Genomic DNA, 25,335 nt, shown 5'->3' with positions numbered 1-25,335 from the left:
GGCTCTGCTGACTGGCACTGTGTATAGGGGGGAACTGCTGACTGGCACTGTGTATAGGGGGGAACTCTGCTGCTGACACTCAGTATAGGGGGGCTCTGCTGACTGGCACTGTGTATAGGGGGACTCTGCTGTCTGGCACTGTGTATAGGGGGGCTCTGCTGACTGGCACTGTGTATAGGGGGACTCTGCTGACTGGCCCTGAGTATAGGGGGACTCTGCTGACTGGCCCTGTGTATATGGGGCGCTCTGCTGATATGACACTGTGTATAGGGGGGACTCTGCTGACTGGCACTGCGTGTAGGGGGCGCTCTGCTGTCTGACACTGCGTATAGGGGGGCTCTGCTGACTGGAACTGTGTATATGGGGCGCTCTGCTGACAGGCACTGTATAGGGGGAACTCTGCTGGCTGGCACTATGTATAGGGGGGGACTCTGCTGACTGACACTATGTATAGGGGGGACTCTCCTGACTGGCACTGTGTATGGGGGGGGACTGCTGCCTGGCACTGTGTATTGGGGGAACTGCTGTCTGGCACTGTGTATTGGGGGAACTCTGCTGACTGGCACTGTGTATAGGGGGGACTCTGCTGACTGGCACTGTGTATAGTGGGGAACTTTGCTGACTGGCACTGAGTATAGTGGGGAACTCTGACTGCCACTGTGTATAGGGGGGAACTCTGCTGACTGGCACTGTGCATAGAGGGAACTCTGCTGACTGGCACTGTGTATAGGGGGGACTCTGCTGACTGGCACTGTGTATAGGGGGGACTCTGTTGACTGGCCCTGTGTATAGGGGGGGACTCTGCTGACTGGCACTGTGTATAGGGGGGGAACTCTGCTGACTGGCACTATGTATAGGGGGGAACTCTGCTGCCTTGCGCTGTGTATAGGGGGGACTCTGCTGACTGGCACTGTGTATAGGGGGGACTCTGTTGACTGGCCCTGTGTATAGGGGGGGACTCTGCTGACTGGCACTGTGTATAGGGGGGAACTCTGCTGACTGGCACTATGTATAGGGGGGAACTCTGCTGACTTGCACTGTGTATAGGGGGGAACTCTGCTTACTGGCACTGTGTATAGGGGGGAACTCTGCTGACTGGCATTGTGTATAGGGGGGAACTCTGCTGACTGGCACTGAGTATAGTGGGGAACTCTACTGACTGGCCTGTGTATAGGGGGGACTCTGCTGGCTGGCCCTGTGTATAGGGGGACTCTGCTGACTGGCACTGTGTATAGGGGGAAACTGCTGAGTGGCACTGTGTGTAGGGGGGAACTCTGCTAACTGACACTGTGTATAGGGGGGAACTCTGCTGACTGGCACTGTGTATAGGGGGACTCTGCTGGCTAGCACTATGTATAGGGGGGAACTCTGCTGCCTTGCACTGTGTATAGGGGGACTGCTGACTGGCACTGTGTATAGGGGGGACTGCTGACTAGCACTGTGTATAGGGGGGACTGCTGACTGGCACTGTGTATAGGGGGACTCTGCTGGCTGGTACTGTGTATAGGGGGACTCTGCTGGCTGGTACTGTGTATAGGGGGACTCTGCTGGCTGGTACTGTGTATAGGGGGACTCTGCTGACTGGCACTGTGTATAGGGGGGGACTCTGCTGACTGGCACGGTGTATAGGGGGAACTGCTGACTGGCACGGTGTATAGGGGGAACTGCTGACTGGCACGGTGTATAGGGGGAACTGCTGACTGGCACTGTATAGGGGGAACTGCTGGCTGGCACCGTGTATGGGGGTCTCTGCTGACTGGCACTGTGTATGGGGGACTCTGCTGGCTGGCACTGTGTATAGGGGGGACTCTGGCACTGTGTATAGGGGGGACTGCTGACTGACGGTGTATAGGGGGAACTGCTGACTGGCACGGTGTATAGGGGGAACTGCTGACTGGCACTGTATAGGGGGAACTGCTGGCTGGCACTGTGTATGGGGGTCTCTGCTGACTGGCACTGTGTATGGGGGACTCTGCTGGCTGGCACTGTGTATAGGGGGGACTCTGGCACTGTGTATAGGCGGAAATCTGCTGACTGGCACTGAGTATAGGGGGGACTTTGCTGGCTGGCACTGTGTATAAGTGGAACTCTGCTGACTGGCACTGAGTATAGGGGGGCTCTGCTGACTGGCACTGAGTATAGGTGGGCTCTGCTGACTGGCACTGAGTATATAGGCGGAAATCTGCTGACTGGCACTGAGTATAGGGGGGACTCTGCTGACTGGCACTGTGTATAGGTGGAACTCTGCTGACTGGCACTGAGTATAGGGGGGCTCTGCTGACTGGCACTGAGTATAGGAGGGCTCTGCTGACTGGCACTGTGTATATGGGGGAACTCTGTTGACTGGCACTGTGTATATGGGGGAACTCTGCTGACTGGCACTGAGTATAGGGGGGCTCTGCTGACTGGCACTGTGTATATGGGGGAACTCTGGTGCCTGGCACTGAGTATAGGGGGGCTCTGCTGACTGGCACTGTGTATATAGGTGGAACTCTGCTGACTGGCACTGTGTATAGGGGGGGGACTCTGCTGACTGGCACTTCTGTATATAGGTGGAACGCTGCTGACTGGCACTGTGTATAGGGGGGAACTCTGCTGACATGGCACTGTGTATAGGGGGGCTCTGCTGACTGGCACTGTATATGTGGGAACTCTGCTGACTGGCACTGTGTATATGGGGGAACTCTGCTGACTGGCACTGTGTATAGGGGGACTCTGCTGTCTGGCACTGTGTATAGGGGGGCTCTGCTGACTGGCACTGTGTATAGGGGGACTCTGCTGACTGGCCCTGAGTATAGGGGGACTCTGCTGACTGGCCCTGTGTATATGGGGCGCTCTGCTGATATGACACTGTGTATAGGGGGGACTCTGCTGACTGGCACTGCGTGTAGGGGGCGCTCTGCTGTCTGACACTGCGTATAGGGGGGCTCTGCTGACTGGAACTGTGTATATGGGGCGCTCTGCTGACAGGCACTGTATAGGGGGAACTCTGCTGGCTGGCACTATGTATAGGGGGGACTCTGCTGACTGGCACTATGTATAGGGGGGGACTCTGCTGACTGACACTATGTATAGGGGGGACTCTCCTGACTGGCACTGTGTATGGGGGGGGACTGCTGCCTGGCACTGTGTATTGGGGGAACTGCTGTCTGGCACTGTGTATTGGGGGAACTCTGCTGACTGGCACTGTGTATAGGGGGGACTCTGCTGACTGGCACTGTGTATAGTGGGGAACTTTGCTGACTGGCACTGAGTATAGTGGGGAACTCTGCTGACATGGCACTGTGTATAGGGGGGCTCTGCTGACTGGCACTGTATATGTGGGAACTCTGCTGACTGGCACTGTGTATATGGGGGAACTCTGCTGACTGGCACTGAGTATAGGGGGGCTCTGCTGACTGGCACTGTGTATATAGGTGGAACTCTGCTGACTGACACTGTGTATAGGGGGGAACTGCTGACTGGCACTGAGTATAGGGGGAGACTCTGCTGACTGGCACTGTGTATATAGGTGGAACTCTGCTGACTGCCACTGTGTATAGGGGGGGGGGACTCTGCTGACTGGCACTGTGTATATAGGTGGAACTCTGCTGACTGGCACTGTGTATAGGGGGGAACTCTGCTGATATGGCACTGTGTATAGGGGGGCTCTGCTGACTGGCACTGTGTATAGGGGGGAACTCTGCTGCTGAGACACCGTATAGGGGGGGCTCTGCTGACTGGCACTGTGTATAGGGGGACTCTGCTGACTTGCCCTGAGTATAGGGGGACTCTGCTGACTGGCCCTGTGTATATGGGGCGCTCTGCTGATATGACACTGCGTATAGGGGGCTCTGCTGACTGGCACTGTGTATAGGGGGGAACTGCTGACTGGCACTGAGTATAGGGGGGACTCTACTGACTGGCACTGTGTATATAGGTGGAACTCTGCTGACTGGAACTGTGTATAGGGGGGAACTCTGCTGATATGGCACTGTGTATAGGGGGGCTCTGCTGACTGGCACTGTATATGGGGGAACTCTGCTGACTGGCACTGTGTATATGGGGGAACTCTGCTGACTGGCACTGTGTATATGGGGGAGCTCTGCTGACTGGCACTGTGTATAGGGGGGAACTGCTGACTGGCACTGTGTATAGGGGGGAACTCTGCTTCTGACACTCCGTATAGGGGGGCTCTGCTGACTGGCACTGTGTATAGGGGGACTCTGCTGACTGGCACTGTGTATAGGGGGGCTCTGCTGACTGGCACTGTGTATAGGGGGGCTCTGCTGACTGGCACTGTGTATAGGGGGGCTCTGCTGACTGGCACTGTGTATAGGGGGGAACTGCTGACTGGCACTGTGTATAGGGGGGAACTCTGCTGCTGACACTCAGTATAGGGGGGCTCTGCTGACTGGCACTGTGTATAGGGGGACTCTGCTGTCTGGCACTGTGTATAGGGGGGCTCTGCTGACTGGCACTGTGTATAGGGGGACTCTGCTGACTGGCCCTGAGTATAGGGGGACTCTGCTGACTGGCCCTGTGTATATGGGGCGCTCTGCTGATATGACACTGTGTATAGGGGGGACTCTGCTGACTGGCACTGCGTGTAGGGGGCGCTCTGCTGTCTGACACTGCGTATAGGGGGGCTCTGCTGACTGGAACTGTGTATATGGGGCGCTCTGCTGACAGGCACTGTATAGGGGGAACTCTGCTGGCTGGCACTATGTATAGGGGGGGACTCTGCTGACTGACACTATGTATAGGGGGGACTCTCCTGACTGGCACTGTGTATGGGGGGGGACTGCTGCCTGGCACTGTGTATTGGGGGAACTGCTGTCTGGCACTGTGTATTGGGGGAACTCTGCTGACTGGCACTGTGTATAGGGGGGACTCTGCTGACTGGCACTGTGTATAGTGGGGAACTTTGCTGACTGGCACTGAGTATAGTGGGGAACTCTGACTGCCACTGTGTATAGGGGGGAACTCTGCTGACTGGCACTGTGCATAGAGGGAACTCTGCTGACTGGCACTGTGTATAGGGGGGACTCTGCTGACTGGCACTGTGTATAGGGGGGACTCTGTTGACTGGCCCTGTGTATAGGGGGGGACTCTGCTGACTGGCACTGTGTATAGGGGGGGAACTCTGCTGACTGGCACTATGTATAGGGGGGAACTCTGCTGCCTTGCGCTGTGTATAGGGGGGACTCTGCTGACTGGCACTGTGTATAGGGGGGACTCTGTTGACTGGCCCTGTGTATAGGGGGGGACTCTGCTGACTGGCACTGTGTATAGGGGGGAACTCTGCTGACTGGCACTATGTATAGGGGGGAACTCTGCTGACTTGCACTGTGTATAGGGGGGAACTCTGCTTACTGGCACTGTGTATAGGGGGGAACTCTGCTGACTGGCATTGTGTATAGGGGGGAACTCTGCTGACTGGCACTGAGTATAGTGGGGAACTCTACTGACTGGCCTGTGTATAGGGGGGACTCTGCTGGCTGGCCCTGTGTATAGGGGGACTCTGCTGACTGGCACTGTGTATAGGGGGAAACTGCTGAGTGGCACTGTGTGTAGGGGGGAACTCTGCTAACTGACACTGTGTATAGGGGGGAACTCTGCTGACTGGCACTGTGTATAGGGGGACTCTGCTGGCTAGCACTATGTATAGGGGGGAACTCTGCTGCCTTGCACTGTGTATAGGGGGACTGCTGACTGGCACTGTGTATAGGGGGGACTGCTGACTAGCACTGTGTATAGGGGGGACTGCTGACTGGCACTGTGTATAGGGGGACTCTGCTGGCTGGTACTGTGTATAGGGGGACTCTGCTGGCTGGTACTGTGTATAGGGGGACTCTGCTGGCTGGTACTGTGTATAGGGGGACTCTGCTGACTGGCACTGTGTATAGGGGGGGACTCTGCTGACTGGCACGGTGTATAGGGGGAACTGCTGACTGGCACGGTGTATAGGGGGAACTGCTGACTGGCACGGTGTATAGGGGGAACTGCTGACTGGCACTGTATAGGGGGAACTGCTGGCTGGCACCGTGTATGGGGGTCTCTGCTGACTGGCACTGTGTATGGGGGACTCTGCTGGCTGGCACTGTGTATAGGGGGGACTCTGGCACTGTGTATAGGGGGGACTGCTGACTGACGGTGTATAGGGGGAACTGCTGACTGGCACGGTGTATAGGGGGAACTGCTGACTGGCACTGTATAGGGGGAACTGCTGGCTGGCACTGTGTATGGGGGTCTCTGCTGACTGGCACTGTGTATGGGGGACTCTGCTGGCTGGCACTGTGTATAGGGGGGACTCTGGCACTGTGTATAGGGGGGACTCTGCTGACTGGCCCTGTGTATATGGGGGACTCTGCTGACTGGCCCTGTGTATAGGGGGGACTCTGCTGACTGGCACTGTTTATAGGGGGGAACTCTCCTGACTGGCACTGTGTATAGGGGGACTCTGCTGACTGGCACTGTGTATAGTGGGGAACTCTGCTGACTGGCACTGTGTATAGTGGTGGGGCACTGGTGGCTGGCGCTATATATAGGGGTTTTCTGGTGGCGGGCACTGTTTATAGAGGGACTCTACTGCTGACATTGTTTATAGGGGCAACGCTGCTTACTGCCACTGTTTATTGGTGGAACTCTGCTGTCTTGCACTGTATAGGATGGACTCTGCTTAGTGGAGCTGTATAGGGGTGGGACTCTGCTTTCTGGCACTGTGTATAAGGGGGACTTTGTTGTCTGGCTCTGTTTATGAGGGAACTCTGCTTCCTGGCACTGTGTATAGGGGGGGGACGGGGACTCTGCTGCCTGGCTCTGTTTATGGGGAACACTTTCTGGCATTGATTTTGTGGGGTCCTGGCACTGCTTGTGGTGACCCTCTTTGTTTAATGATATAACTAGATGTGATTTCTTTATATTTTGCAGACATCCTGGATCCAGTGACAGAAAGATGGCTCCAAAACGTCAGCGCACCAGAGTCACGTTTGTAAAAGCGGTGAAGTCGGTCAGCGGTACAAAGGTAAGTGCAGGTGCAAGTGTACACAGCAGCCAATCTAAAAACAGCTGCAGTATAAAGCATGGAGGAATGGCAGAGCAGCAGCCTGAGCCTCTATTGTGGCCTGAGGTCGATGCTACACTCACACTAGGTAGTACAGCTAATATTCACTATGTGTACACAAGTATGTAGACTCCCCTTCTTATTTAATTTCAGTCACACCCATTGCAAACAGATGCATAAAATCAAGCACACAGCCATGTAACCTCCATGGACAAACATTAACAGTAGTATGGGGTGTATTGAAGAAGTGACTTTATTGTTATCTTCTAGATCTGCCCCGGTCACCTGTAAGTGCTATTATCTGCTAGATCTACCCCGGTCACCTGTAAGTGATATTATTATCTTCTAGATCTGCCCTTGTCAACTTTAAGTGTTATTATTATCTGCTAGATCTGACCCGGTCACCTGTAAGTGTTATTATTATCTGCTAGATCTGACCCGGTCACCTGTAATTGTTATTATCTGCTAGATCTGACCCGGTCACCTGTAAGTGATATTATCTGCTAGATCTGCCCTGGTCACCTGTAAGTGTTATTATCTGCTAGATCTGCCCTGGTCACCTGTGTTATTATTATCTGCTAGATCTGCCCCGGTCACCTGTAAGAGCTATTATTATCTGCTAGATCTGCCCTGGTCACCTGTAAGTGTTATTATCTGCTAGATCTGACCCGGTCACCTGTAAGTGCTATTATTATCTGCTAGATCTGCCCTGGTCACCTGTAAGTGTTATTATCTGCTAGATCTGACCCGGTCACCTGTAAGTGTTATTATCTGCTAGATCTGACCCGGTCACCTGTAAGTGGTGTTATCTGCTAGCTCTGACCAGGTCACCTGTAAGTGTTATTATCTGCTAGATCTGACCCGGTCACCTGTAAGTGTTATCTGCTAGATCTGACGCGGTCACCTGTAAGTGTTATTATTATCTGCTAGATCTGACCCGGTAACCTGTAAGTGTTATCTGCTAGATCTGACCCGGTCACCTGTAAGTGTTATTATTATCTGCTAGATCTGACCCGGTCACCTGTAAGTGTTATCTGCTAGATCTGACCCGGTCACCTGTAAGTGTTGTTATTGTGAAGTGGAAGCATTTAGGAGTAACATTGACCACGCAAACTCAGAGAGGAGCTGGCGAGTGCTGAAATGCGTGACATGTATATATGGCCTATCCCCTGTTATATCACTCACTACAGAGATCTACCCCCCTCTGGAAGTGACGACAGCAGCAGAACTGTGCGGCTGGACCTTCATGATATGCGTTTCCATGGCCGCTGCCCACAGGCTTGAGATTACCACGCACAGTGCCAAGTGTCAGCCGGTGTGGTGTAAAGCACATGGTCCCTGTGCTCTGGAACAACGTGTTCTCTGGAGTGATGGACGATGTCTAATAGTGATCTGGGTCCATCTGCAGAGTAAAGGACCCTACAAGGCATGCTACATATGGAGATCGCAGAGAGGATACATCCCAGCAGCCTCTGTACGGCCTCCATTCATACAATAAAGATAGCCCCCCAGGCTGCCATGACAACCATAGGCATCCACAATCACAGGGCTGATGGAGGTGGCGCCCCCTATTTCTGACCGCTTCGATGCTGTGGTTGCTTTTGAGTTACCTGCGATCCCAGCCGTTGCAGTGGAGTTTTGACTCCACCCATGAGCCCGCTCCATGCTCCCCCTTGGCGGCCAAGAGGTTAAGGCTTTATAGGAGCCGGTAAATACCGCAGTGTACCAGTGATGAAACGATCTCCCAATCAAGACCCCCCTAGGGTCACCTAAAAAAATGAATAAACCGTTAAAAACTATTTTTTATAATGTACAAGAAAAATTAAAGTAAAAAAAACCCCTCCTTTTTCCATTTTATTCCCCCTAAAGTAAAGTCCAGATAAGCCGGAGGAACCCTGCAAGGGAAAAACCCGTATCCCAGAAATTCTACTGCCCCCCCCCCAAAAAAAAATTATATAAAAATAAGATCTAGCAAACCCAAAATGTTAGCACTAAAAACGACAGTCCGTCCTGCAAAAAAAAAATTATCATACGGCTTTATCGACAGAGAAATAAAAAAGCTAAGGCTTCTGGGAGACGGAGGAAAAACTGAAAAATGGCTGCGTCGGGAATGAGCCAGTAAGTGGCACCTCATATATGTGCCGAGGGGATGTATACGGGAGCCGCCCACAGTCCTGCGCTTACCTATCATCTCTGTATATGGTGTGGTCCTGATGATGTCACTCAGTCCCCCCTGCTGCAGCCGTTGGTCTGTGCCTCAGGGCTGCGTCTTGCTGCTCCGGAGGGGTTTAGAAGTGTCAGAAGTTCAGTATCTTCAGAGCGCGTGTCGTTTTTATAATGTCTCTGTACTTTGCCCACAGTCCTGCGCTTACCTATCATCTCCGTATATGGTGTGGTCCTGATGATGTCACTCAGTCCCCCCTGCTGCAGCCGTTGGTCTGTGCCTCAGGGCTGCGTCTTGCTTCTCCGGAGGGGTTTAGAAGTGTCAGAAGTTCAGTATCTTCAGAGCGCGTGTCGTTTTTATAATGTCTCTGTACTTTGCCCACAGTCCTGCGCTTACCTATCATCTCCGTATATGGTGCGGTCCTGATGATGTCACTCAGTCCCCCCTGCTGCAGCCGTTGGTCTGTGCCTCAGGGCTGCGTCTTGCTTCTCCGGAGGGGTTTAGAAGTGTCAGAAGTTCAGTATCTTCAGACCGCGTGTCGTTTTTATAATGTCTCTGCACTTTGCCCACAGTCCTGCGCTTACCTATCATCTCCGTATATGGTGTGGTCCTGATGATGTCACTCAGTCCCCCCTGCTGCAGCCGTTGGTCTGTGCCTCAGGGCTGCGTCTTGCTTCTCCGGAGGGGTTTAGAAGTGTCAGAAGTTCAGTATCTTCAGAGCGCGTGTCGTTTTTATAATGTCTCTGTACTTTGCCCACAGTCCTGCGCTTACCTATCATCTCCGTATATGGTGCGGTCCTGATGATGTCACTCAGTCCCCCCTGCTGCAGCCGTTGGTCTGTGCCTCAGGGCTGCGTCTTGCTGCTCCGGAGGGGTTTAGGAGTGTCAGAAGTTCAGTATCTTCACACCGCGTGTCGTTTTTATAATGTCTCTGTACTTTGCCCACAGTCCTGCGCTTACCTATCATCTCCGTATATGGTGCGGTCCTGATGATGTCACTCAGTCCCCCCTGCTGCAGCCGTTGGTCTGTGCCTCAGGGCTGCGTCTTGCTTCTCCGGAGGGGTTTAGAAGTGTCAGAAGTTCAGTATCTTCAGAGCGCGTGTCGTTTTTATAATGTCTCTGTACTTTGCCCACAGTCCTGCGCTTACCTATCATCTCCGTATATGGTGTGGTCCTGATGATGTCACTCAGTCCCCCCTGCTGCAGCCGTTGGTCTGTGCCTCAGGGCTGCGTCTTGCTTCTCCGGAGGGGTTTAGAAGTGTCAGAAGTTCAGTATCTTCAGACCGCGTGTCGTTTTTATAATGTCTCTGTACTTTGCCCACAGGTCCGGAAACGTAAGAAGCGAAACTCAGGAGACCAGACGTCTGGGAAAAGACCGCGTAAGTGATGATATCCGCTTCTATGTGCTCCCTGGTGATAGGTGTCTGTGTGACATGCGACCCCTCGTCATCTGTTTACAGGTCGTGATTCCACCGAGAACGAGGTGATGCGGCTGAAGAAAGGGAAGGCGGCCTGCCCCCTGCAGGCGGAGGTTATACAGCACATTGAGCGCTGTATTGACACGGCAGTATTGTAAGTTGTACTGCTGTATTCTTTGTCCCCTATAGCAGAAGACTGGCCATACATGATCTTCCTGGTGCAGAACTTCATTTCCACCCTGATAATCCGCGAGAATACCAGTACTCTGCACAGGGAGGGTTCTCAGGACTTCTTCTGTCCCTGTAATTGTTAGGCACCTATATACTGGAGGACCTCCCATGTGATAGGAAACCTGGGAAGATAGGTCCCCTCCCTCTACACACCCAGGTTAGGTTTTCTGCTCTCCGGATGGGAATCGCAATATTCGGGGACCCCCATGGAGCGTTACCTATTGGGGCGGTTCTGGCTTCAGATAGTCTGGGTCCGGCCTCCCTTCTCTCCCGGGCGGAGCTCTCGTTGAGTTGGCGGGTTGGGCCGCGTTCTGACCGCCTCTGTTGGGGGTTTTCTTCCCCATGCGCCTCGTTACTCTGCCGGAACGTTTGGCGCAGTGAACGGGCCTGGCGGCAGATTGCATTTAGCTTCCGGTCCACATGTTTCATGGCTTCCGGTGACGCGGTGCGTTTAGGAAGCGCCTAACCCCGTGACCCCAGAGAAAGGACAGGCTTAGGAGCCTCACAGCGCCTCAGGCCACAACTATTCATCGATTTCCATCGATTGTTCGATCTTCTTGTCAGTAAACATGTAATCAGCGCCCATCCCCCTCCTGCTCCGGGACAGAATCGCTCTACTGATCAGCAATTTCACTCTGAACGCACCATTTTACTAAAATCGTTTTAAGGAGAAACATTTCCCATGCAGTTTAATAAAAGGGGCCGCACTAAAAGCCCCTCATGTCACGCGGGAGACGCGCGGCTTACCCTCCAATACAAAAAGGGACCATTTTCTGACCACATTCAATTCCGGCAGCAGAGCTTGTTTGATTATAAGAAGCGACTCCCCCCCCCCTACCTCAAAGGAATCCCCCCAGACAAACCTACAATCACGTACAGAAGGTCCCAAACACCTTGAGGTGACAAGAGACGCACAATACACTCCCCTCTATTAGTGTCTCTTTACACTGCGGACACCAGAGATGTTTGTGCTGCACCAATGTCACACAATATCACACAATGTTACACAATATCACACAATATCACCCAATGTGACGCAATGTCACACAATATCACACAATATCACGCAATGTCACACAATATCACGCAATGTCAGTGTCACACAATATCACGCAATGTCAGTGTCACACAATGTCACACAATATCACACAATATCACACAATATCACGCAATGTCACACAATATCACGCAATGTCAGTGTCACACAATGTCACACAGAGTCAATATCACACGTGGTTGTAACACATTCAGGTCCACTGAAACTAGTGACTCTTTCCCAATCAAAAGTAACCAGTAACCTGGGTCTAGATCTGCTGAAGTGTCCATGTGACCTGCAACGTGGGGAGAAGCACAACAATTACATGTAGGATCAGTGAACCTGGATCTAATGTGAAGCCCCGTGTGACCCCCCCCCTCATTATATCACAGTCCTGATTCTGGGGACATCCTCGTTACTCCACTAGAATATGTCCCTCCATCATACGGGGAGAGATTCACCAGATTACAACAGAGAGAGAAGTTCTGGATATTTAAAGGGAACCTTTCTCCTCCCCATACAGGTGCGGCATGTAATGGGGGGGGGGGGGGGGGGGCTGCACAAACCCAGGGGCACTTTACATTTATTTCTACCTCCCTCCGTTGTTTAGATATCGGAGCCTTATATTTGGCGCCCGATATTTAACCCCCTGAACGGTCAATGGGGCGTGTATTGGCAAGGGGGTGTGTTACTATGGCTGTGACACCGTCCAATCAGCTACGGACAGTGTTACAGCGGAAGAGCTGGGGAGACTAGAGTGCGCGCGCTCTCTTCAGCTTACAAGATCAGTCTTCTGGCGAGCGGGCGTCGCAACGTACAGCGGAAGAGCTGGGGAGACTAGAGTGCACGCGCTCTCACTCTTCAGCTTACAAGATCAGTCTTCTGGCGAGCGGGCGTCACTGCTACGTACAGTGGAAGAGCTGGGGAGACTAGAGTGCGCACGCTCTCACTCTTCAGCTTACAAGATCAGTCTTCTGGCGAGCGGGCGTCGCAACGTACAGCGGAAGAGCTGGGGAGACTAGAGTGCGCACGCTCTCACTCTTCAGCTTACAAGATCAGTCTTCTGGCGAGCGGGCGTCGCTGCTACGTACAGCGGAAGAGCTGGGGAGACTAGAGTGCGCGCGCTCTCTTCAGTTTACAAGATCAGTCTTCTGGCGAGGGGGCGTCGCAACGTACAGCGGAAGAGCTGGGGATACTAGAGTGCGCGCGCTCTCTTCAGCTTACAAGATCAGTCTTCTGGCGAGGGGGCGTCACTGCTACGTACAGTGGAAGAGCTGGAGAGAGGAGAGTGCGCGCGCTCTCTTCAGCTTACAAGATCAGTCTTCTGGCGAGGGGGCGTCGCAACGTACAGCGGAAGAGCTGGGGAGACTAGAGTGCACGCGCTCCCACTCTTCAGCTTTCAAGATCAGTCTTCTGGCGAGCGGGCGTCGCAACGTACAGCGGAAGAGCTGGGGAGACTAGAGTGCGCGCGCTCTCTTCAGCTTACAAGATCAGTCTTCTGGCGAGGGGGCGTCACTGCTACGTACAGCGGAAGAGCTGGGGAGACTAGAGTGCACGCGCTCCCACTCTTCAGCTTACAAGATCAGTCTTCTGGCGAGGGGGCGTCACTGCTACGTACAGCGGAAGAGCTGGGGAGACTAGAGTGCGCGCGCTCCCACTCTTCAGCTTACAAGATCAGTCTTCTGGCGAGCGGGCGTCACTGCTATGTACAGCGGAAGTGGAGTTGTTCTTTTCCTATTTGACCTCTTTCAGACATTGAATGTCGTTCTGGGACTCTTAACATCTTCCATCCCGGCAGTAAGAGCGGTTCGATTCAAGTCTCGCCCTCTACAGTTGGATGTCCTCAAAAATGGTAAAATAAACCAGCTCCCCCTGGATTCCCTCTCCTCAGATACCGCCGGTCACTCCTATGGTGGCTACAGATCAACCACCCAGTGAAGGGAGTTCTTAGGCAGTAAATGTCCCTGGGGTCGAGGAGCCCCCGTCAACTCTGGAGTCTCCCATTAAATCCATGCTCCTCAAATTCCACCGAGCTTCATGCAATATGAAAAAAATCCTCTAAATATTTCACATGTTAATCTGATCCTCCGGAGTTCTTCCAGAAGACTGGCTGTGTGGGGTGGGGTGCCCTCTTTCGTGGAATGGGAGGTCTTCTCCAGGGGTGCGGTTGGGGAGGAGATCCTAGTAGTACTTGGTCAGTATCCGGGCTGGGGCTGTGATGAGCCCTCAGTACGTAGGATTATCGTGGTGGAATATCGTGTAGTGTCGTTTTTCGGAGTAATTACTGGATTATGTTTTTACGTTTTTGTGTCCCAGGTCCGTGCTGAGCAGGAAAAAAGTTCCAGCCTTTGAACAGATACAAGGCCATCTCGCTCGTCTTAAGCAAAGGTAACCTCCCCCCCCCCCAATGTGTTTTTCTGTTATAACCGTTCTGGTGGTCACCCCATGATGTCCACCAGGAAATGTGACCCACAACTGGACCAATCATGGCTGCCGCTGCTCTATGGCCGCAGTGGTGATCGTACGGCCCCCGATGTTCGTATTTCTGAGTAGAGCTACACAGGAGGGGGCTCCCTTAGTCAGACCTTCAGCGCGACGCTATGGCGGGGGTCCGATGCTTTACTTTAGCAGCTCGGGGCCTAACAAAGCCCCCAAATCTGCCATATTCATCTCCCTATAATGTGTCTTTAAAAAAATATTTCACAATAAAAAAAAAATCATATTTGGTATCGCCACAAGCGCAACGACCTGTAGAATAAAAGGGAACTTGTTATTTTTACAGTGCGTTAAACAGTAGGAACCCCCCCCCACAGGTATCAATGGCGGAATTGCTGCTTGTTTTGCATTCCTGCCCACAAAAAAAAAATTATAAAATTGAATCATTTAATTATACAGTGAAGGAAATAAGTATTTGACCCCTTGCTGATTTTGTAAGTTTGCCCCCTGTCAAAGACATGAACAGTCTAGAATTTTTAGGCTAGGTTAATTTTACCAGTGAGAGATAGATTATATATAAAAAAAAACAGAAAATCACATTGTTAACATGATCTCTATTTATTTGCATTTTGCACAGAGAAATAAGTATTTGATCCCTTTGGCAAACAAGACTTAATACTTGGTGGCAAAACCCTTGTTGGCAAGCACAGCAGTCAGACGTTTTTTGTAGTTGATGATGAGGTTTGCACACATGTTAGATGGAATTTTGGCCCACTCCTCTTTGCAGATCATCTGTAAATCATTAAGATTTCGAGGCTGTTGCTTGGCAACTCGGATCTTCCGCTCCCTCCATAAATTTTCGATGAGATTAAGGACTGGAGACTGGCTAGGCCACTCCATGACCTTAATGTGCTTCTTTTTGAGCCACTCCTTTGTTGCCTTGGCTGTATGTTTCGGGTCACGAGCCATTTTTAATGTCCTGCTGGAGGGAAGGAGGTTGTCACTCAGGATTTGACGGTACATGGCTCCATCCATTCTCCCATTGATGCGGTGAAGTAGTCCTGTGCCCTTAGCAGAGAAACACCCCCAAAACATAATGTTTCCACCTCCATGCTTGACAGTGGGGACGGTGTTCTTTGGGTCATAGGCAGCATTTCTCTTCCTCCAAACACGGCGAGTTGAGTTAATGCCAAAGAGCTCAATTTTAGTCTCATCTGACCACAGCACCTTCTCCCAATCACTCTCAGAATCATCCAGATGTTCATTTGCAGACGTCAGACGGGCCTGTACATGTGCCTTCTTGAGCAGGGGGACCTTGCGGGCACTGCAGGATTGTGTTACCAATGGTTTTCTTGGTGACTGTGGTCCCAGCTGCCTTGAGATCATTAACAAGTTCCCCCCGTGTAGTTTTCGGCTGAGCTCTCACCTTCCTCAGGATGAAGGATACCACACGAGGTGAGATTTTGCATGGAGCCCCAGATCGATGTGGATTGACAGTCATTTTGTATGTCTTCCATTTTCTTACTATTGCACCAACAGTTGTCTCCTTCTCACCCAGCGTCTTACTTATGGTTTTGTAGCCCATTCCAGCCTTGTGCAGGTCTATGATCTTGTCCCTGACATTCTTAGAAAGCTCTTTGGTCTTGCCCATGTTGTAGAGGTTAGAGTCAGACTGATCATTGAGTCTGTGGACAGGAGTCTTTTATACAGGTGACCATGTAAGAGCTGTCTATAATGCAGGCACCAAGTTGATTTGGAGCAGTAACTGGTCTGGAGGAGGCTGAACTCTTAATGGTTGGTCGGGGGTCACATACTTATTTCTCTGTGCACAATGCAAATAAATATATATCATTTTGACAATGTGATTTTCTGTTTTTTTTATATAATCTATCTCTCACTGGTAAAATTAACCTAGCCTAAAAATTCTAGACTGTTCATGACTCTGACAGCGGGCAAACTTACAAAATCAGCAAGGGATCAAATACTTATTTCCTCCACTGTATGTGCCAATGAAAAAAATCCAACCGATCCCACAAAAACAAGCCGTCACGTGACTCGGCTGCCTGAAAAACGAAGACGCTCTGGATCTCAGCGACGCACACAATGACTTATTTTTTAATTTTTTTTTATTTTTATAAAACGTGTTTTTATTGTGTAAAATTACCAAAACATAAACCCGGACTTATGTGGTATCGCCGGATTAGTACCGAGCTGTAGAATAACGATAACTTGTTTGTTTCACCAGTCGGTAAACAGTCAAAAAACAATGGTGGCATTTCAGGCTTTTTAATTTTTTATTTTTTTGCAAACCCTCCCCCCCCCAAAAAAATTGTGGCATTGAAAAAATACAGTTCGTTCCGCTGCAGCATAACAAGTCCTCACCGCTACCTCCACGGAAAAATAAAAAAATATTGCTTGGTCCTTAACCCCTTCCCGACATCCGCCGTATGTCTTACATGTATCCAACAGCCGAAACAACAGTTTAATGAGCGGGATCCCACGTGTTTAACTCCTTAGATGCCAGTGAATAGTGCCCGCGGCATCTCCGCCATTAGACCTCTCTGACCTCGATGGTCGTCATGGCAGCCTGCTGGTCTAATGAAGGCCTCCGGTCTGCCATCTTTGTACTGCTATTAAGGCTTTCAGAATCGTCATCTCATTCTATCGTGGAGGGGACTAGTAAAATAGAGTGGAATCAAGTTTTTTTTAATATAAACAAAATTCAATTAAAAAAAAATTGTCCAAAAAAAAAAAAAACTTCCCATTTTCCCCCGAATATAATGTCAAAAAATAAAATTCCCATAACCGGTATCGCCGCGTCCGTCGTTATTTAACTCGCATGTCGAACGCCGTAAAAATCCAACCTGTTTTTTTGGTGACCTCCGCTCCCACAAAAGATGGAATAGAAAGTGGTCAAAAAGTCTCATGTTCCCTAAAATGGTACCAATAGAAACGACCGCGCGCGCCGCCAAAACCAGCTCGCACGCTGTGCAAAGGACGGAAAAATGAACCCGTTCTGTATATGGCGACCGGATTTTAGTAGTAAGACATAAAATAATCTATCATTTTGGTGTCGCCGTAATCGCATCGACCCTCAAAATAAAATGAACGTGACTTTTTAGCCACACGGTGAACGCCATAAAAACCAAACACAAAATCAATGGAGGAATCGCTGTTTTTACCCATTCTACCCACAAAGCGTCTTTTCCCAGTACATTATACGGTACAGTAAATGGTGCTGGGAAAACGACAATTCCTCCCGCAGAAATCAAGCCCTCGTACAACTATATCCACGGACTCTTGGAAGGTGGGGAGTAAAATGTGAATAACGGCTGCAGGGAAAGGGTTAAGGGTGGATAGACCTGCGGTACTGGGGGTTGGAGCGTTTGTGAGATGTGGCGGCGCCTCCTGCTGGGATTGATGGTCTGTCACGGTCCGTTTAGACTTCTCAAGCACTGTAAGAACATGAAAGTCCCGGGAACTAAGCTGGGGAAGCTGAGGGACCTCGCCCGGGACGTGCAGGCGGAGCAGCAGAAGGTCCGGGAGTACGAGGACACCCTGGAGCTGCTGGACGTAAGTGCCACGTTTTGTTATCGCTGTGATTGCTGGTGGTGATCGATATTGGAACGGTTCATTGCAGCCCTATGTAATGGCATGGAAACACCAGACAGTCTGATCAAGGCTAGAATGGGCCACCAATGCCCGATCGGCCGGGGGGGGGGGGGGTCAGAGTGCTGTGATCTCTACGGCTACATTCACACCACATTGAAAAACGGCGCTTTTTATTTTATAATTTTTTACGTCCGTTTTGATTACAATGCAGTTCTACGGCTGCATTCACACCACCGTTTTTTTTATTTTTTATAAAAGAAATAGACCATGGATAATTTTTGACCTGTCGTCTTTCAGGAATCAATCCTTGTGAGGGTCGTCGCATACTGATCCTGGCCCCCCCAAGAGGACTCCCTGGGAACAGCGCTGAGCCCGGGGAACCCCTTGACCTCACTGTCCATATATGATGATCCCGCAGTTTACACCGCTACCTGTGTTCATTCATACCATACCCCGGCATCCACTGTAACTCGTGATAGGGAGATGCCCCAATCTAATGGCCACTAGTGAAGGGACAGGAAGAGCCGAGCTTGCATAGGGGGGTATCGGGTCCAATAAGGAAGAAATGTGAGAGTACTGGAGATGAATGTACAGGTGGGGTCTACGTTATCAATGTATCAAAATAACTGCATGTCTTCAATGAAGAGCACAGTCCTGATAGATTAAGAATAAGTCTCATGAGCCGGGTGTAGAGGAGCAGATTCTGTCCCCACGGGATGTGACGTCCTGAGAGCCGTTCCACATGTAGGACAGGATATAGATGACATCATTTTTTACGGAGAGCCTGAAGCTATAAATAAAATTGCAGCCCAGAATCTGCACAATACGCTGAGCACCGTGTCTGGGTTATTCTCCGGCCGTATATTAAATGATATATACTTGATGATCGATCTACCTGTGAGATCATCTCTGTCAGCCGTGACATCACGGGGTCCTGGAGGGGAATCCACAGCGTGGCCGATGCTCTGGCCGGGGAATCTGCTCCCAGAGGGAGTCCCAATGATGCGATCTACGGGGGGGGGGGGGGGGGGTGTGGACTATATTCTAGGGGGTGTATTGAAGTGGGCTCTGTGGCACTATATGGGTGCGGTCTAGGTGGGCGCGGTGGCACTGTCTACGTGGGTACGGTCTACGTGGGTGCGGTGGCATGGTCTGCGCGGTGGCACGGTCTACGTGGGCGCGGTGGCACGGTCTACGTGGGCGCGGTGGCACGGTCTACGTGGGCGCTGGTGTTTTCAGGGGGTTGGGACAAAAAACCCTAACAATTGAAATCCATCTTTTTTTATTTTTATAAATTCTGTTTTTATTCTTATTAGCAAAGGAAATAAAGAAGCCAAATAGAAACTCCCATCTTATAAGCGCGATACAAAATCCGTATATAACCGCCGAAGAAGAACCACAAAGGTCTAAGTGTTATCTAAAGCCAAACCTCTTCGTAGTCATCTGGACTGGTAGGGACCCCGGCCATGTTTTTTAATGGCCATGGGAAATGGAGAGACGAACGGGAAACGGATGGGAATTTGTAGATACACGGATTCAAAACGGCCATGAAAGACGGACTGTGGATCGGCCATTTTTCCCTGTGGTGTGAATACGGCCGTAGCGGTTGTGAGTGCCGGTTGTGTAACTTTTACTGTCTCCGTAGGATGAAATTGAAGAAGCTGCGGAGACGGCAAACCAGATAGAAGAATCTACAGCGGCCTTAAGAGAGCAGGTCAAGACCTTGGAGGGACAAGCAGCCGAAAACGCCATGTCCCCGGTGTGTACTGCTCTAACTATACAGATGGAGAGGAGCGCGGTGTCCTACAGATGCAGCAGAGCTGTACCTGTGCACATCAAGCAATGTGTGTGCTAGTGTGAGAAGCCCTGGATGGAGAGAAGCCCTAGATTAACCCCTTCCCACAATACAATGTTCACGTATGTAACGAACTGCAGGGAATTCCTGTGCATGAACGTCGCAGCAATAACGTAACGTCGTATACAAATATATATATATATAATAAATAACGTGGCGTGGCTTTGTTTTTTGTTTTTTTATTTTTTCCATTTTTTGTTATTTTATCTTCCCATTCCATAACTTTTTATTTTTATTTTTGGTGTCGTTTTTTCAGGACCAGTTGTGATGTTAAGTGGCATTTTGTGGTGTATTGTATCATTTTTTTATTTATTTAGGGTACGTAGAAAATAAAAACGGCAATTCTGACTGTTTTATTTGGGTTGTGTTTTTATGGAGTTCCCGTGACCGGTTTCTACAATACGATTACGGCCATACAAAATAGAAATCCTTTTTTTTCCGCAGACAACCTGTGGTTTTCATTGGCAGCGTTTTGGGGTCCATACAACTTTTTGGTGACTTTTTGTTCTGTTTTTGGGAGGCCGGATGATCAAACACAAGCAATTCTGTCAGGAAGTCTGGTGTAGCCCAGGCCTGGGGCCACCATGGTTGGTCCTGAGCAGTAATAGAGATCGTCTTCGCCGTTGTTCCTCCACGTAGAGCCGTCATTTCACAATGTTCCCCCAGATTACCGTCCGTCATTGCAGTTTTATTCCGCGTCTGACGTTTCCTGCATTTGTTTATCACTTTGTTTCTGATTTTACAGGATCAACTCTTAAATAAAGACCCCCTGCCGCTTCCACAAGGCACGTTCAAGGCTCCAACCATGCACGTATGTATGTGGGGCTCTGGTGTTTCTGAAAATGATGAGAGGGACATCTCAAAATCATAACTGTTTATAAGCCGTTCTACACGGGCAGAGTTGTGCCGATCGACGATCACTGCAATTTGATAGATCAATGATCGGAACGTATGGGGATGAACAATTGTTAATTAGATCGCTCATCCCCATACATTTTACATCTTGTTTTTCTATAGTGAACTGTTCTGATAAATGCGGGTCCCAAGAAAGCGTGCGCGGCTCTATCCGTAACTTGCACAGACCTAAATCCAAAGAGCCGCACACATAGGCAGCCACCTCTAAATTCATTCTCCGCCTGGATGTGGGACCTAGAGATAGGTGGTGGTCTCCGAGCTGGGACCTAGAGAGATAGGTGGTGGTCTCAGAGCTGGGACCTAGAGAGATAGGTGGTGGTCTCAGAGCTGGGACCTAGAGAGAGGTGGTGATCTCAGAGCGGGGACTACGGATAGGTGGTGGTCTCGGAGCTGGGACCTAGAGAGAGGTGGTGATCTCAGAGCGGGGACTACGGATAGGTGGTGGTCTCGGAGCTGGGGACTAGAGAGAGGTTCTGGTCTCAGAGCGGGGACTAGGGATAGGTGCTGGTCTCAGAGCTGGGGACTAGGGATAGGTGGTGGTCTCAGAGCGGGGCCTAGGGATAGGTGGTGGTCTCAGAGCGGGGACTAGAGAGAGCTGGTGGTCTCTGAGCTAGGGATAGGTGGTGGTCATTGAGCTGGGGACAAGGGATAGGTGGTGGTCTCTGAGCTGGGGACTAGGGATAGGTGGTGGTCTCAGAGCGGGGACTAGGGATAGGTGGTGGTGGTCTCAGAGCGGGGACTAGGGATAGGTGGTGGTGGTCTCAGAGCGGGGACTAGGGATAGGTGGTGGTGGTCTCAGAGCGGGGACTAGGGATAGGTGGTGGTCTCAGGGCGGGGACTAGGGATAGGTGGTGGTCTCAGGGCAGGGACTAGGGATAGGTGGTGGTCTCAGAGTGGTGACTAGGGATAGGTGGTGGTCTCAGAGCGGGGACTAGGGATAGGTGGTGGTCTCAGAGCGGGGACTAGGGATAGGTGGTGGTCTCAGAGCGGGGACTAGGGATAGGTGGTGGTCTCAGAGCGGGGACTAGGGATAGGTGGTGGCCTCAGGGCGGGGACTAGAGAGAGGTGGTGGTCTCAGAGCGGGGACTAGGGATAGGTGGTGGTCTCAGGGCAGGGACTAGGGATAGGTGGTGGTCTCAGAGTGGTGACTAGGGATAGGTGGTGGTCTCAGAGCGGGGACTAGGGATAGGTGGTGGTCTCAGAGCGGGGACTAGGGATAGGTGGTGGTGGTCTCAGAGCGGGGACTAGGGATAGGTGGTGGTCTCAGGGCGGGGACTAGGGATAGGTGGTGGTCTCAGGGCAGGGACTAGGGATAGGTGGTGGTCTCAGAGTGGTGACTAGGGATAGGTGGTGGTCTCAGAGCGGGGACTAGGGATAGGTGGTGGTCTCAGAGCGGGGACTAGGGATAGGTGGTGGTCTCAGAGCGGGGACTAGGGATAGGTGGTGGTCTCAGAGCGGGGACTAGGGATAGGTGGTGGCCTCAGGGCGGGGACTAGAGAGAGGTGGTGGTCTCAGAGCGGGGACTAGGGATAGGTGGTGGTCTCAGGGCAGGGACTAGGGATAGGTGGTGGTCTCAGAGTGGTGACTAGGGATAGGTGGTGGTCTCAGAGTGGTGACTAGGGATAGGTGGTGGTCTCAGAGCGGGGACTAGGGATAGGTGGTGGTCTCAGAGCGGGGACTAGGGATAGGTGGTGGTGGTCTCAGAGCGGGGACTAGGGATAGGTGGTGGTCACAGGGCGGGGACTAGGGATAGGTGGTGGTCTCAGAGCGGGGACTAGGGATAGGTGGTGGTCTCAGGGCGGGGACTAGGGATAGGTGGTGGTGTCAGAGCGGGGACTAGGGATAGGTGGTGGTCTCAGGGCGGGGACTAGGGATAGCTAGTGGTCTCAGGGCGGGGACTAGGGATAGGTGGTGGTCTCAGAGCGGGGACTAGAGATAGGTGGTGGTCTCAGGGCGGGGACTAGGGATAGGTGGTGGTGTCAGGGCGGGGACTAGGGATAGGTGGTGGTCTCAGGGCGGGGACTAGGGATAGGTGGTGGTCTCAGGGCGGGGACTAGAGAGGTGGTGGTGGTCTCAGGGCGGGGACTAGGGATAGGTGGTGGTGTCAGGGCGGGGACTAGGGATAGGTGGTGGTCTCAGGGCGAGGACTAGAGAGAGGTGGTGGTCTCAGGGCGGGGACTAGGGATAGGTGGTGGTCTCAGGGCGGGGACTAGGGATAGGTGGTGGTCTCAGGGCGGGGACTAGGGATAGGTGGTGGTCTCAGGGCGGGGACTAGGGATAGGTGGTGGTCTCAGGGCGGGGATTAGGGATAGGTGGTGGTCTCAGGGCGGGGACTAGGGATAGGTGGTGGTCTCAGGGCGGGGACTAGGGATAGGTGGTGGTGTCAGGGCGGGGACTAGGGATTGGTGGTGGTGTCAGGGCGGGGACTAGGGATTGGTGGTGGTGTCAGGGCGGGGACTAGAGAGAGGTGGTGGTCTCAGGGCGGGGACTAGGGACAGGTGGTGGTGTCAGGGCGGGGACTAGGGATAGGTGGTGGTCTCAGGGCGGGGACTAGGGATAGGTGGTGGTCTCAGGGCGGGGACTAGGGATAGGTGGTGGTCTCAGGGCGGGGACTAGGGATAGGTGGTGGTCTCAGGGCGGGGACTAGGGATAGGTGGTGGTCTCAGGGCGTGGACTAGGGACAGGTGGTGGTCTCAGGGCGGGGACTAGGGACAGGTGTTGGTCTCAGGGCGGGGACTAGGGATAGGTGGTGGTCTCAGGGCGGGGACTAGGGATAGGTGGTGGTCTCAGGGCGGGGACCTGCATCTATCAAGCGTTTATGGCATGCTTTGTGGATATACTATAAATATCTGAGTAGTGAATTCCCCTTTAAGAGTTTTCTGGTGCCGCCAATATGTCTGATCTATCAGCCGGTGAAGGGTTCCGCCGGGGGGGGTCACATTTCATCTATTTGCCGGTTTTTAGCTCCTCCTATTGATTTGCTCTTTTCTTTCCAGGATCAGGTTAAAAAGCTGGAAAACCCTAAATTAATTGTGAAGGAACTTTCTGAAATCCAGTCCAGTGCGATGTATAAGAGTGTGCGGAGTCTTCTCCAGACGTCCTATGCCGAGATCCCCTCCACCGTGTGACGGCACCCCGCCTGACGAGGAGGGGACTGTCACTATGAATGACCCCCCCCCAGCAGGTCGAGCGGTCGCCGGCCATGTGGAATACATTGTTTGTTTTTTTTATTGTGGGTTTGTATAAATAAAGTTAGGGAGCGCACCAAGTGCCCCTCTTTGTATTCACCCTCGCAGCGTAACCTCCACACACTACTTTACGTGTAATGTCCTGGATCGGCTGTTTGCCGTTTCAGGTTGCAGATGGGCCTCCATTTTGGACCCCTTAGAATAGAGACCTGCTCGGGTGTGTGAGGTCACTGGAGCGATTCCATCAGGCCTCAGAGTCTGGAGATCTGGACTTTACACAGACCTCTTTATGGCATGTTGGAGACCACCATGGCCAGTAACGGTGACCCAGCAAAATAAAGTTGCCCTGACCGTTCCTGGTCTGGCCGTGCCGTATCGGGCAGGAGGGCACCAGCCCGGCATTGTATCTGTCTGATGATGTCACCTGGGAAGGTCAGGCCCTTTGGACAGGTGGGGATTACAGGGGAGGGGATGTGGACGAAAGAAAAGTTGGGGGATAAATCTTGGAACTTAGTTGATCCAGAGGAAGGCAAAAAAAACGAAAAAAATAATTCTTCACGACACGGTGTGGTAATCAGACGACGTATATATTTATGTAAATGTTGTGTTTCTTGCCATCAGTTGTTACTGCGGAAATTGTGATGTCATATCAGTAGGATCGGTGAGGGTCCGCCCCCTGGGATCCCCTCAGATCTGATTTAGTGCAGTCACCCCAGCGCTGGTTTGCTCTGCACAGCGGCGCCCCGGCATTGGTTTCGGCAGCATTTACCGGACAGGGCTACGTCACTGTGACCTCATCCTTCCACTCTTTGGGGCCTTGAGGACAGTTAGGGGCTCCCAATCATTGTCATGGTGGCCACCACTGGTGCTCCTGCATTAAAGGGTTAATGTAAATCCCATAGTAAAAGGTAAGTCCGCTAAATCCGTCTGAGGGCCAGGACAGGGGAGAGGTTCTTGCTGCTACCGAAGAATTGTCTACATTATAACAAACCCTTCAGCTGTGAGAGCAGGACTAGGCTTAGGATGGATTTACTCATGTACCCTGTAATGTAACGGCAGGTCATGGTGCGCAGGGCGTTTACCGCCGTACTATTGTCAGTGATGGTGCGGGCACCAGCGATTGCCTCTCCGTGTAAAGCCACTTTCAGACCAGCGTAATCCCATATTACAGGCGCAACCCCCAAACCTCCCGTCCAAGCTGCAGGCAGAGCACTATAGGCTTCTCTGGTGTTCGAGCCTCTGAACGGCGGGAGGTCCGGGTGTTGCGCCTGGAATCACGCGTGAGATGCTGTACGAGCGTTCCGGAGATCTGCTACTTCACGTCCCCTAATAAAAATAGAAAGTATAATAATGATCCCAAAATATTCAGATCAGCAACTCTCTTGTGGCGGCTCCTCCAGTCCGCTCTTCACCGCCCCGCTGCCCGCCTCTACAC

General features: G+C 51.8%; 1 protein-coding gene across 4 annotated transcripts in view; it reads left to right on the top strand.

Annotated features, from left to right (window-relative positions):
* LOC142663553 (centromere protein Q-like) overlaps positions 1-23,999 on the top strand; it is a 29,295-nt gene extending 5,296 nt beyond the window's left edge. For all 4 annotated transcript variants that reach the window (XM_075842296.1, XM_075842294.1, XM_075842295.1 and 1 more), the window contains exons 2-9: positions 6,913-7,006; positions 10,534-10,588; positions 10,670-10,781; positions 14,211-14,282; positions 17,774-17,903; positions 19,588-19,701; positions 20,543-20,608; positions 23,709-23,999. In XM_075842296.1, coding sequence (XP_075698411.1) covers positions 6,938-7,006; positions 10,534-10,588; positions 10,670-10,781; positions 14,211-14,282; positions 17,774-17,903; positions 19,588-19,701; positions 20,543-20,608; positions 23,709-23,840 — 750 coding nt within the window. In that variant the 5' untranslated portion in view covers positions 6,913-6,937 and the 3' untranslated portion in view covers positions 23,841-23,999. The remainder of the gene's footprint in view (positions 1-6,912; positions 7,007-10,533; positions 10,589-10,669; positions 10,782-14,210; positions 14,283-17,773; positions 17,904-19,587; positions 19,702-20,542; positions 20,609-23,708) is intronic.
* Positions 24,000-25,335: the final 1,336 nt, after the last annotated feature.

The sequence above is a fragment of the Rhinoderma darwinii genome, chromosome 11 (genome assembly GCF_050947455.1).
Source record: "Rhinoderma darwinii isolate aRhiDar2 chromosome 11, aRhiDar2.hap1, whole genome shotgun sequence".
In the NCBI taxonomy this organism is placed as follows: Eukaryota; Metazoa; Chordata; class Amphibia; order Anura; family Rhinodermatidae; genus Rhinoderma; species Rhinoderma darwinii.
Note: the sequence above shows the minus strand (reverse complement) of the source record. Positions and strands in the feature narration are given on the sequence as shown.